General features: G+C 41.9%; 1 protein-coding gene across 1 annotated transcript in view; it reads right to left on the reverse strand.

Moving 5' to 3' along the window:
- The window catches only part of LOC106143722 (ubiquitin-conjugating enzyme E2 E2), a 237,126-nt gene extending 222,858 nt beyond the window's left edge, over positions 1–14,268 (reverse strand). The window contains exons 1-2 of the mRNA XM_026779935.1: positions 14,086–14,268; positions 3,938–3,988 (exon numbers count right to left, since the gene is read on the reverse strand). Coding sequence (XP_026635736.1) covers positions 3,938–3,988; positions 14,086–14,261 — 227 coding nt within the window. The 5' untranslated portion in view covers positions 14,262–14,268. The remainder of the gene's footprint in view (positions 1–3,937; positions 3,989–14,085) is intronic.
- Positions 14,269–14,484: the final 216 nt, after the last annotated feature.

Consider the following 14,484-nt stretch of genomic DNA (forward strand, 5'->3'; position numbering starts at 1 on the left):
CACGTGTACAGAAAGAACAGAGAGTTCAGCAATAAATCTTCGTATTTACAACCCAGTGATTCCCAACAGGGGTGTCAAGATAATTCATCAGAAGCCACACTAACCAGAATGTGTGGTACTGGCATAAGAAACACACACACACACACACACACACACACACACACACACACACACACACACACGTGTACAGAAAGAACAGAGAGTTCAGCAATAAATCTTCGTATTTACAACCCAGTGATTCCCAACAGGGGTGTCAAGATAATTCATCAGAAGCACAGGAAATAATTCCAAGGATTGGCAAGTGGGATTACTAAAGAAAGATCTTCAGAGTAAAGAGATGGCTTATAGAATGAGAAAAAAATTCTGCCAAATACACATCAGACAGAGAATTAATATTTAGACTATATAAAAAACAGCAAAAATTAAAGAACAAATCATCCAATTAATAAACAGGCTGGTATGCTAAAAATACATTTCTCAAAAGAAGAAATACAATGGCCAATAAACGCTTGAAAAAAGGTGTCAAATACACAATTAGTCAGGGGGGAAATGCAAATTAAAACTGCTCTGAGATCCCAGTCACTCTAGGCAGAATGACTATTACTTTGAAAACAATTGCCAGAGAGTATGAGGGGAGAAAACCCTGTTCACTACTGGTGGGAGGATAAACTGGTGTAGCCAGTATGGAAAATCAGTATGGAGGTTCCTCAAAAAACACAGCTAGAACTGCCATATAAGCCATCTGGGCCACTAGAGTATCACCAAAGAACTTCAAAGTGACACACCAAAGGGACGCGCAGGGCTCTTTACTGAGGTTTGATCCTGATGTCCATCACCAGATGAGTGGTTAACAAAAGTGTGGCACATACACGCAATGGAATGTTACTCAGCTATAAAGAGAAACAAAATCATAACATCTGCAGGGAAATAGATGGAACTGGAAATTATTATGTCAAGCAATGTGTACGGACTCAAAGACCACGTGTTCTCGCACATGTAGAACCTATATTTAAAACTGTGTGTGTGTGTGTGTGTGTGTTTGTGTGTGTGTGTGTCCATTCACATGCATGTATGCAGGACAACAAAAAAAAAAAAAGGAGGGACTCCTGAAGACACTGGGGAAACATTCTGGAGAGAGAACATAAAGAGATCTATGTGGTAGAGAGCAGGAGGGAGGACTCAAGAGAGAAAAGGAACCACCGGGAGGGGCAAGGGGCAAGGAGGGGCAAGCAGGAGAGATACTTGTAGCCAATACTCTACTACAAGTTAGAACAAAGAATAACAGCATGCATGCAAGAGAAAGCCATGATGGAATCCATTAGTTTGTCCAGAAACTTAGAAAACGGTGAGAGAAAGGCAGAGAAAGAGACAACTCAGCAGCAAGGCCCTGTCTTTAACAAATGGTGTGGGTAATCCACAACAACTGCAATTCAGCTCTGATCTCACACCTCATACACATTTTAATTCAGAAGGGATGGAGAATTTCCTCTAGCTATGACCCCACAGGCAGATTCTATGAGCGGAATGAAGTTGACTGTTTTGAAATATTTACACTCTAAACATTTACACTCTATTGTACATAAAAGAAAACTGATAAAGGAAAAATTAACCCACCTTAAAAAACAAACACAGACACCCCTCCCCCAAAAAACATGTATTTTATTTTCACCTTTCTCAAGAGTAAAACATGCAAAGAAAATTTAACACGTGCAAACGTGTTCTTCCTACATAAAATAATGTAGCCTGTTAAATCATTTGTGGGCGCTCTATTGAAGAACTACTGGAGAGGTCACTGGGAGATCGCATGGGTGGAGTGAGCCAATACTCTACTACAAGACAATTTCCTCTGGAAATGGCTCACACAACTATGGCTGTCTCCACTGAATATGAAATTGGAGTGGGGGAAAAGCTATTTCACTCAAGGCCTCCATGATAGCTAAAAATTTGTTCCTTCAATCTGTTCCTCGTGTTTCTTAACTAAGACATCACATTAAAATAGGGGTCAAAACCCAGAGCCTCCGTACCTAGCCTGACAGACTGAGTCGTGAACTGTGTGCAAAGTGACACCTCCACAGACACAGCCAGGTGACACAGAGATCAAACCTTCCTCCCCTCTCTGTCTGAGTGAACAAGTAGAGCCCCAAACATGCCCCTGCAGTGTCATCTGGGAGAGCCTGACTACAAACTGTCCATGGACCAAAGGACAGACTTTGTAGCATTTCTTTGGAAATGAGAGCTGCATGCAGACTCAGGGAGGGACTCCCCCATTACATGGGAAACATTCACTTGCTATATTATCGTAAGCTAGGTTCTTAGTCCGCACACCAGATCCTTTAAACATCAACCACAAAGCTATTGTCAGCTCTGAACAAAAGCAAACCGGAGTTCATCATCCTTCTCTTTCTGCAGACGCTAACCACATTTCTAGTGAACTATATTGGGGTAATCTGAGCACAGGGGTACATGCATGCAATCCCAGTGCTCAGGAGGCTGAGGAAGGAAGAGGAAGGGTTCAAAGCCGGTGTGTGATACATAATGAGATCCTGTCTCAAAGTAACAGTGGGTGGAGATGTAGTTAGTTCAGTGGTAGGGAGCTTGTCTGTCATATCCAAGGCTCCAAGTTCTACCCTCAATACCACAAAAAGAAATACAGGTGAACAGATTTACTATGAATCAATCAAATACATAATAATTCAAGCAAAAAAATGAAGTTTATATATTTACCAACTAGTTTTTTAAAGGTTACAAATATATATGCTGAAATAGTTTTTTTCTTTTTAAAAAAAGTAACATTATTAAAACAAACAGTATCCCAAGAAAGAATTTTTTTTTAAAATCTAATTCCATCTGAATTTCTCCCCAAGTCAGTCTCTATCACCTGAGATAACTGTACTCTAGATCTCAAGTATGTCAGAGTTGGACAGTAAATGGTCTTATCCAGTGCAAAGAAGACTCACTTAAGTGCACAGCATTTGAACATTATCCCTGAAGCTCTGTGCACTGTGCATGATGCTTAAGTAAAGAACCAAACAGAGTCACTGCAAACATAAGCCTCATCAGAACTCTTCCCAGACGAAACTAAGCCACCAAGGACACACACATCCGTGTGACCATCTGCAAAAGGTTCATTTTCATATGAAAATGAGATAAACAAGATCAGAACTGTACTGAATCAACATGGGAAACACTGTCCTTTTTTAATCTGCCCTCTCACCGTCAATGTTTGAGACATTCAATTTAAGGCAGGGAAACTCCATGTTGGCCTGGTTCCAATACTGACCTCATGAGCCAAAGCAAAAATAAAGGGCTTAAAATAGCCAACAGCCACCATCCAATTATCACGCTGGCCCGAGACCAGCACAGGCAGGAAGTTATTTTTCTCTTCTTCCTCCATGTACCTGTGTATCAATCACTTCTGGGCAAATACTTTTATTTCCTCCAAATAAACACTGACCAGAAAAAATACGGGAAATGCAGTCACTAAAAGAAAATTTCACTCTTACTGCCTCAAACCACTCATTACTATTCAGCTCAACCAAGAACCAAAGACACGATATAAAGCATAAAAAAGCCCCACGAGAGCTTTGGTGCTTTTGAAAATCAATTTCCAACAAGTTAAATTGAGTTAACTATCAAACACAAATATTTTAGCCATACTTTCATTCTACGACATTACAAACATCCTTTAAGGCCAAGAAATCTCTTCCAATGGGAGATAATTGTATGTACTGTCCTGTAATGCCAACACCTCACGAGGGCACAGCCCCACTGTAAACAATGCCAGTCCAGCACAGTCACGCTTGCGAGAGTTTCTGCGCACAGCCGATCACTACCCAGCTCTCCGGTTCCTTAAAGTCCAAGCCACCGTGCTGTCTTCACTCTTTATTCAAATGCACCTTCTACAAAATAGACAGGAAAATGAAACCAGAGTACTTACCTACAGTTCGGAGGGGGGTCCAGCGTAATCTCTGCAAGCTCCTTCTGAATTCTTTAAAAGAAGACAAGAAAGATCATGTTGAAACGTCTTCACGCTCAACCTGTTTCAGTAGGCTGTACTTGCACAGCTCTGTCTCCCATTCACACGCATTTATGAGAAACTAACCTGCAGGAAGTACCATCTACTGCAAGAAAATCGCCCTTTCTTTCTCCCCGTGTTGAAAATGGACATACTTGGGGTAGCAGGAAGCCATCCACCAATGGGATCCACCAATGCCAGCCAACATTCCACAACAGAAGCAACACTATGGCTTCATCAACCCTCAGAATGAGGATTTTTATTTTTCCAAAACAGAAAATTGTCTTTCTCAGCTCTAGCTCCTCTCAGGGAACAGAGCTCTGGTACAAGAGACAGCAAATGCCCCCACCCCTCTGCCACTCTACTCCAAAGCTCTAACATTGCCCTGAGCTCAGTGGCCCAAGCTGAAAGCATAAACCTCGTGTGTATACTTTCTGGGTTTTATTCTATCCACTCTTGGTAGCCATGAAAGGGAAGATAAAGGCAGGCTGAGAAAGACTCTCTCCTCAATTTGGGTCAAAATCAATCAATTTTTCCATTTTCCATATTTTATGTAGTGTCTAGAGATAGGCAAGCGGCTGGATCCACTGCAGGACTTCATAACTGGGGGTTCAGATAAGAAAAAAATTAAGAGCATTCACCAAAATGTTGAGTTTAATTTCAAACAGCTGCTATGTGATTTAGAAGTCGTAAGAATTCTAACACAAACTCTCACTTCTGGTTTGTCTTAGAACACCCCCATTTAGGATAACAAACTGAACACACTAAGTTGAATCAAACATCCTGGCTGATCAATCAACTGATAATGTAAGTATTAACTCCAACCTGAGACCCAGACGCGGGTAATAGTCACAGCTGGCTGCAGCTTTCAAGCCTGACACCATCCGTTCCTTCTGCTGTAAATACCTGAATTCTGTGCGCATCATATCTAAATAGAGTGTGTAGTATACTTAAATACTGTATACATTACACCTGAATGATGTGGGATTCCCCTCTGTATGCTGTGAATACCCTTATTTAATAAAGGGCATAGATCTTAGGACCTATGGCAGGGCAGAACAGAGGTAGGCGGGGAAAACTAAACTAAACTAAATGTGGGAAAAGAAGGCGGAGTCAGGAGAAGCCATGTAGCCCTGTGAGAGACAGACACTGGATGGAACTTTCCCCAGTAAACAACAGCCATGTGGCAATATGTAGATTAATGGAGATGGGTTAGTTCAGGATATAAGAGCTAGCTAAAAATATGCTTAAGCTATTGGCCAAGCATCGATTTAATTAATACAGTTTCTGTGTGGTTATTTTGGGAGTCTGGGTGGCTGCGAAACGAACAAGTGGCTCCTCCTCCTCCACCTGAATGCTGCATGCAGTATTTTAATGTCATTGCATGAGCCTGTCATGAAGAAAGAAAATATTCTGACACTTGCCTTTATTCTCGTGTTATGGGGTGGGGTGGGGGTGGGAGGCTGTTTCCAGGAATGAAACCCATGGACTCGTGGATGTTAAACACATCACTACCAGTGAGCTACACCCCCAGTCCATTCATGCACAGTGTTCTACTTGGGTTTGTAGCCACACTTAACACCTTGTGTGCATTCAGACACGAGCGGTGCCTCCACTGCTTTCTGAGTGCTGCTGGCGCTCTTATCTATGGTTCACACCTTACAACAAATACAGCACTCTCAAAAGCAGCTTCATTCATAAGTGAGGTTATTAGGAGAGCTGCATAATTATGGTAGCAAGTGCATGAGTGACAGTTAACTAAAGTAGGTTGAAAAGGTTTAAATAACATGCATGCTCAAACTATTTCATTCTATATCTTTGTTTACATTTATTTATTTGTGATCCTTTATTGTATTCTTACACACACACACACACACACACACACACACATACACACACACAGAGAGAGAGAGTCAGAGGACAACCTGGGAGATTACTTTTCTCCTTTCTTCCTGTGGGCTCCATGATCAAATTCAACTTGTCAGGCTTGGTGGCAAATGTTTTATCTGCTGAGCCATCTTGCCAACCCTCTTCCTATATATCTTCTAAGCCAACAAATGAACGACTAATGTAAACATGATTCCTCCCACAGGACTGCTACTAGTTTCCTAAAGAAAGAGCAACACAACCATAATGTTCCTGTCTCTAATCCACACTCAGGGTTGAGGTATTTTGACAGAGATCAAGACTGATAAAGTAAAAAAAAACCTTTCATTTTAGTTTTCCTTTGGGCCCCTAGCTGCAGACACCAGCAAAGCCACAGCTTTCACCTGTTCTGTGTGCCTCAGCTCCTGTTCTAGAAAGTGAACAGGCTAACAAGCAAGAGCCTGATGAACCCTCAACACTCGGTAATTACCATTTGCATATGAATAAGCTAACTTAAAAGTGAAAAAGAAAAAAAAAAAAAAAAACAAGTACCAAAGGCCTGAAAAGAGGCATAAAACAGGCTTTTCAGTGCAGTGGGTGAGTCCGGGCTAACTAAGGCAAGCTGAGCACCACACAGGCAGACTCACATCCCCATTCAGAAAAAGGGAGTGCAAAAATGCAAGAGAATAAACTACAAAGGAAAAGAGCCTGAAAAGTGGAAACCACACAGGCTGTAATTGATGAAAGTAAGCTTTAGAATGTATCAAAACATAATAAAGTTTCAAAACAAATGGAGGTGTAGTTTTGTGGAATAGCATTTGCCCAGAGTATCTAAGGTCTTGGGTTTGAACCCCAGTACCACCAAAAAATAAAAATAAAACTTAAAATGAATGATTAAAGGATAAAGGGACAGGGGAAAAAAAACAATTAAAATCCCCAAAGGAAAAGAAACTTGTGCAAGAAAGCATAAATCAAGTATGAAGGAAGCTTAAATGCAGTATATTTTTAATCAAAGGACATGTTATGTGAAGGGGTTGATCTATTTAACTAAATGCTCTGACTTAATTTGCAGCTCGGGAGTTACAGGGAGTTTGCAGGAAACCTAATTCCCCACGGTGTTCCGCCTGGGTTGACCATCCACACCCGGACAACTGGTTGACCTTTTATTAGCAGACTGCACAGAAGACTGGGTGCAGCTGCTATTCCATGTAAACATCACAAATGCTGGCCCTTGAAGGTGTAACATTAATGATAGCTAATAACTCCCAGGGCAGAGGGTTGGGGAAGCAGCTCTGTGGCTAGGAGCACTCGCTTCTCCTGCAGAGAACCTTGGTTCCCAGCACCCAACAAGGTGGCTCACAAATGTTTGTTGCTCCAGTTTCAGGGGATCTGATACCCTATTCTGGCCTCCTAGGGGAAAACAAATCTTAAACCTATCAAGTAAACATAAATAAATCTTAAAAAAAAAAATCTACAGGTCAATGAGGGGTAGCAGGAAAAAAATTATCACACAATTACAGTATTAGTATCACCATTTGTCAAAGTCTGCACGCCAAAAAAATACTATTGGAATGTGAAGGAAATGAAAGTTTAAATATATTGTTTAGAATATAAAGAGTGCTAGGTAAGCTAAGTAAATACTAGTATTTCAGAGCAAGATGTCAAAAGGTAGAATTTGCTAATTTAAAAGAAGGATTAAAACCAGAGATATCTACAAGGTTTCTTCAAAAACTGTCAAGTGTAGGACTGGAGAGACAGCTCAGAGATTAAAAGTACTAGCTTTTCCAGAGGAGCCTGGGTTTGCTTCCCAGCAATCACACAAAGCTCACAGCTGCCCGTGACTCCATTGCAGGGATCCGATGGCCTCTTCGAGCCTCCTCTAAACACTAGGCAATGCATGTGATACACCAACATACACATAAAATAAAAATAAATTTAAAAATAATCAAAACTGTGGGGGCTATCTGGAAGAAGCAGGGGCAAAAATATTACTGCTTCCCTATTAAGAAAAAAACTCCCTACCTTGGGCGATTTGCTTGAGAGATGTGTGACTTTTTCAAATGTGTCTTCTCTTTTGTTTTTAATTAGGCATAGCATGCATGTCTTTGTAAACCCACGCACAGGAGTGCAGACACAGATTAGAAGATGGCATCCAATCCCTTGGCGCTGGAGTGACAGACAGCTGTTAGCTGCTTCATGTGGGTGCTGGGAATGGAACTTCGATTCTCTTCAGGAACAGTTCATGCCCTTGACCTCTAAGCTATCTCTGTAGCCCACAAGTGACTTCTATCAACTGTTTCTAAAATTAGAAAAAGGAAACAAGAAGCAAGCATTCAAAGAGCACCTTTAAAAAACGAAAGAATCCTGATTTTGAGACCCAGTATAGCTATGCAGTCTGGGCGATTTGAGCTCAAACTCCGAAGTGCTAAGATTACAGGCGTGTACCAGACACACCCAGCTGAAAACTATTTTAACCTAAAAGAACTTTATTGGGATTTTCAAAAAGCCAATCTGAAAAACAGAAAAGAATCTGACAAAAATCCTAATTTCCTGTCAGACAATTCCCCCCAAAGAACCCAAATTTCTCTCCCAGCATTCATGGGTCCATATATTATTCGATACAAAAGTGATTTCCTGATAAATTCGACAACTCTAAGCAATAAGTCAATATATTACAATGTAATTTTGAGCTACCGTTACCTAAGAATGGCTGTTTCTCTGGACAGAAAGGATTATACCAAGAATTGCTATTTAAACAATTGCAAGGTGCCCTGCTATATTAAATGACAGCAATTCAATTCAATCTCCAAAAAATTGTGATTGTGGAATCTACTAAGTTTCTCTGTCTTAAATAAGGAGTAAGGGAGAGTTATTTCATGTCCTGTCCCTGGGGTGAGACACAATGAGAAAGTGTCAGTACTTCACCCTTAAAGGGGACCTTTGATGTGATGATCTGAGGTCACTAAGAGTGAATTAAACAAATCACACAGAATTCTCTGGTATTGCTCTATCCACCCTCATTTACAGGAAGGAAACTAAGGCCGGTTACTCCACATAAGCAACAAAGACTGAGACAATTAATTCTCTTCTAAGGTAAACTAAAAGGTTACTTTTAACAACTGTCTTAGCCATAAGCCAACAAGATAACCGGCTGTGTTTCCGATTCCCATCATCCGATATGCTATAACCCAAGATTCTGATAGGCAAGCTAGCAAGTGCACACTCTTCCCTAGAGAGCTAGAAGCCAAGTTCACCTGTTTGCCAGTTTATCTGACGTAACTAACATGATGCTGTGTCCAGGAGGGCATGAGCAGACCACGCTGTCAATCTGTGAGGCTATTGGCTGCTTTTTTTTTTTTAAAGAAGATATAGGAAAGGGGGTGGTTAACAGTCATAATTCATGCAGACTCACCTGAGGAACCAAAGGTAGACGGATGGGGGCCCTGTGCATACACTTCAGGAAACCGAAGCAGTACGCATGTACAACACGCACACAGAAATCTGGGTTAGAGGAAGTTCCCTCACTCACCCAGGGCTCAGCACAGCAACAACACTGGGCTGACAGACAGGGAGGGGAGCCTCGGCAGCACAGACATTTCATCATGCCTGCAAGTTCTTCTCCCTTCCTTTCGGACTCTCACTCCGTCACCCTAGGTGGCCTTGCACTGACAGAGACCCATCCACCTCTCTCTGTCTCCCAGTGCTAGGCCTGACTTTTTTTTATAACTTTATTTTTATTTCTGTGTATGTCCAGATATGTATAAGCTGTGTGTGTGCAGACTCCCAAGGAGGCCAGGCGAAGATGTCAGCTCCCCTGACACTGGAGTTACAGGTGGTTGTGAGCGGTCTGATATGGGTGCTGGGGATGGAACTGGGGTCCTCAGAAGAGCTGTTGGCTCTATAACTGCTGAGCCATCTCTCCAGCCCCTACATCTAGACTTCTATACCCTCCCAGACTGCATGCCTTAAGACAGACACATCCTCACTCCTCACCAGCCAAGCATTTCCTGCCACAGACAGCTTGTTCTCAAGAAAGCATCACACTAATTTTATTTTCATACTTTTAATGACAAAACAGTCTCTAGAATAAAATAACTGCCATTGCACATAAGCCTAGAATTTAATTTTGAATGCTGAGAAGTACCAGGGACCTGTCATTTTAAGAGACTGCTGACCTAGGACACATCATCAATTCACAGTGTGCATCAACTCTAAAATGCCTGCCGATTAGAAAACATGGAAAAGCTTTAAAATGTGCACATCAAGGAAACACAGTCATTATAAGCAAACTCTGAAGAGTCCATCATAGAACAAAAGATCACACTGGAACACACTGAAATCCACCTTTCAGCCTAACAAAAGTGTGAAGCTGAAAACCTAACATGCCTTCTAGAATGGCACTACACTCAAAAGTCCAGTAACAATACAACGTCAACTCTGAGCAAACTAATCTGAAATAAATCTGATTTAAAAATTCATATTTATTGAAATACCAATGTGAACAAGGCAGAGTCAATTCAATGAGGACTCAAAATAGATGCTTTATGGAATTGAATAGTAATTTAATCAAAATTGTATACATTTGTCATTTTGGACATCATATAACTGTCCAACTACATATTTGCAAATATCACAGAGCAGCATAGACACTTCAGGAGAAGCAACTGTGGTAGGGACACACTAAGATAAAACCGTTCTCAAAGAGGAATGTGTCATAATGTAACCTTCCCTCTGGACGCAAAAAATGCAGAAGTTCAGGCTGCTGTTTCAACACTTAAATGTGTAGAACCTTATTCTGTAATACCTCAAGAATGAGATATTTTAAGGAAACATTTCTACAACACATTAATTCTACAATTATAGTAGATTTATTACAGTAATTATTAATCTTAAAACTCTAGCATTACAATTCACTTAGTAACTGAGCCCCTAAGTGAAAAGCACTTTACCTGAGTTACTACAAAATGGGTTCATTACAACATCGAGTAGCCCTAGAATACCAACACTAAGTCCTTGAGATGAACAGCAGCATCACTGTGCCAACACTTGCACCAAATGGAACTGAAAAATATCCTCGCAGACAGTAACTGGCATGCAGGCTCGCTGACAGGAACTATTTTCAAGAGCTTACTATAAGCAAAATACAAACTCATGGCACCTCTCTGAGAAGGGCACCATTATCTTAATTTTGCAAAAAAGAAAACTGAGTGAGCTGGACATGGTAGCATACCTGTAAGCCCAGCCCTTGGGACACTGGGGCAAGAGGATCTCAGGTTCAAAGCCAGCCTGGGCTACACAGTCTGGGTCTATCTCAAGCACATCCCACCCTGAAGCAAGGGAAAGTATGACTAGATAGAGACCCTGAGCTGTGTCCAAGGCAGAGAGCTATGAAGTACTAGAACCTGGGCTCCAAGCAGATCGTGTCTCCTGGGTACAAGCTTTGTGGCTGCCTCTTATCTCACAGAATTATTGCGCTCAGGAAGACTTTTCACATAAATAGTGACTCATTTTTTTTTTAAAAAAAATACAAATTAAAATTTTGTTTTAGGTCCTCAGTGAAACCCCAGAACCAAAGGAAAGCCTCATTTCTGAAACAAGCCCAAAGCTTTAAAACAGCAAGAAGAGAGTGAGCTGACCAGCCTAGGCACAGGGTCAGTGCGTGAGTGTGAGGAGACCCCCTTCCCCTCTGTGATTCTCCATTTTCCCACATTTTTAGAACCTTAAAAACAAACCTTACTTTTTCATATAAACAATTTAGCAACCAAGCAGCATTTTTACATGTAAAATGGCTTCACAAACTTTACTTTATACACACTTACTATGTAGCAGCATTAACGGTATTTCCTATTGGATGGCAACCAGGATGAGGCACAGAAAACCATCTCTAAAGTTGGTTTTATCCCCTATATAAAGAGGGTCTTTCCCACACGCCTTTAGTTCCATCACTTGGGAGGCAAGGCAGTCAGATCTCTGAGATTGAGGCCAGCCTGGTCTACAAAGCCTACAGCCAGGATAGTTTTTACAGAGAGAAAACCTGACTCCAAAAACAAAAAAGCGGGGGAGGGGGGCCTTTCATCCATAATTGATTCATGAAACCATTAGGGTGTGCTTTCTAAAACACAGTGGTAAATGGTTCCACACTAAACAGCATACTTTCCTTCAAAGGCAGGCTTTGTCCTGAGGATTTTTTTTGTAGGGATACCCCCAACCAGAGAAACGAAAAATCTCTAGTGATCAACAGTCATAGGGGAGCGGAGGACAGGCCAGCAGGACCACTCCCCACAGACCTGTCTCATCCTCTCTCTCCCCTGCCTGTCATAGGGGAGCTGAGGACAGGCCAGCAGGACCACTCCCCACAGACCTATCTTGTCCTCTCTCTGCCCTGCCGGAAGCAGCTCTGAAAACCTTCAGTGTTGGCAGCTCGGGACTGGCTTTATGGAAGCTGAGTTTACAAAACATGAGCATTGAGTTTCTAGATGGAACTACATAAGACCTAGATTTGAACAGTTTTACCCAGACACCCCAACCCAGTTTTTACCTAAATGCTACATTGCTCCACTCCTGGCCTTTCTCATCCACCGAATCCTAGTCCCACTTAGCAGGAGCAGGTGTCTGCACTCCACCTTAGGGGGAGAAAAGTCACCCTGCTAAGGACCCCTGGACACAGGGTATAACAGCAAAGAGAAACAGAAACGTTTTCCTGCCCTAGCGTGTTCCAGTTTAAACGTGTAAATATCGAGAGCTATCTGCCTTTATACAAATTCCTCACCAGTGGTCAGAGATTCCGGCATGGAAAAAGTGGCTATTCAGGCAGGCGTACCCAGGCTGCATGCATCAGGACAGCTATGACGGTGACCTAACACATCTGTAGATCACAGCATCACAGCAGGATATCAGACAGTTGGATACCCTGTATCTAGTCAGCTTGGACGTCTTACCAACCAGTCACCACTACTTTCGCCAGAGGGCCTACAAAGGCTCACCCAGGCCTCTGGGTAGGACTCAGTTAGAAGGACACAGTCTCTGGTTTGGAGGAAATGCATTCCCTAATCATATCTTCCTGTGGTTTATAAAGCCATCATTCAGGAGTGTTTCCTAAACCTGAAGTTACATGTGATGAGAAGAAACACCTACTTGCTATTTTTATTCTTTAAAAGGGTATTAATGAACATAAAATCACAAGCAAGCATGAGTCCACAGAACATAATCTGCCTTTCAAATTATCTTCCAAGCACCAGTCTATAATATAATGCTATCAAAGCAGATTCCCTCTGAGCCCGCTGACGTGCCGATCATTGTAAGAGGTTGAAGTAGTGATAGAGCATCATCCAAGTATCTCCTTCCCAGATCTCTCCATTCTCTAGGGAGAAAGGAAGCTGGCAACAAGACCAGCCCCCACCAAATGTAATGAAATCAAGATGCATTAACACTAGTGTTTCTGACTTTACCAACTGGGAGGGTTATCACTAACAATTACTTCAATAGTGGCGAACGTGTGTACCTGTGTGCACAAGTGTATTTGTGAGAGTGAGAATGTGTGTGTGCATGCGTGTGTGTGTGTGTGTGTGTGTGTGTGCGTATGGATAAGCCAGAGGTCAACATCAGTTATCTCCCCTTTCACTCCTTGTTCATCTTGGTTTGTTTTTTGCTGTCGTTGAGATAGGATCTCTTCACTAAACTCACTGACTGGAAAAGGCTTGATGGCCAGTGAGTTACAGGATCCACCTATGTTCCCCCCATCCCCATTCAGAGCACTGTGGTTACAGATGTGCCCCACCATGCCTGGTTTTTATAGGGGTGACACTAATCTGGACTCAGCAACAAGCCCTTTGCCCACTGAGCCATCTTCCCACTCCCCATCCCCAGTCGAATGATTCTAATGTCTATTCTGTTACTGAATGGAAAAATATATTCACGATCAAATAACCATAAATCAAATTAGACTTTTATAATGTCGTGCTCATGTTTTTCTAAGATAGAAATATATCAATACACCACAAGTACGGATTTTATAATATGCCGTGACTCTAAATTGGCTTTTAAAAGTTTTTCACAATTAAAAACACATATAAAAATTATATAAAAGTGGGGGAAATATATAAACTCTATGATCTTCATTCCTGAAAAGTAACTAAATGCAAGCGAAAAGCTGAGTTTAGGGTTCTAACTTGAGGGCAAACACAAAGCCGACAGGAGCTGGGTACCTTTTGGCACTGGTGGACAGTTTGGCAGCCGTCTTGCTGGATATCTTCCCCTCCTTCTTCTTGGGCTGAACTTGCTCTCGCTCGGGTTCTTGCTGGACGCTCTCCCGCTGATCCCCATCGGAGCTCCCTCCACTAGTGCTTGGGCTGTCGTCCACTCTCTGTGCCTCCGTGGACATTTTAGATCCTGGAACAAAGGATGAAGCCTCCTTTATTCTGCTGTGGGAGGAACTAGGACAGGAAACATCCAGAATGGGGAGGAACGAACCTAAGAAGCGAAGGAAGTCAAACTAGGTATAAAAACAAGTAACTCTGGGGGTGGCCCACACTTTTCTTCTACGAATTCATGCAAAATTTAGACACAAATATTGGTAGGAATTTTATTCACGAGACAAAAAGTGG

Source organism: Microtus ochrogaster, chromosome 6 (genome assembly GCF_000317375.1).
Source record: "Microtus ochrogaster isolate Prairie Vole_2 chromosome 6, MicOch1.0, whole genome shotgun sequence".
Lineage (NCBI taxonomy): Eukaryota > Metazoa > Chordata > Mammalia > Rodentia > Cricetidae > Microtus > Microtus ochrogaster.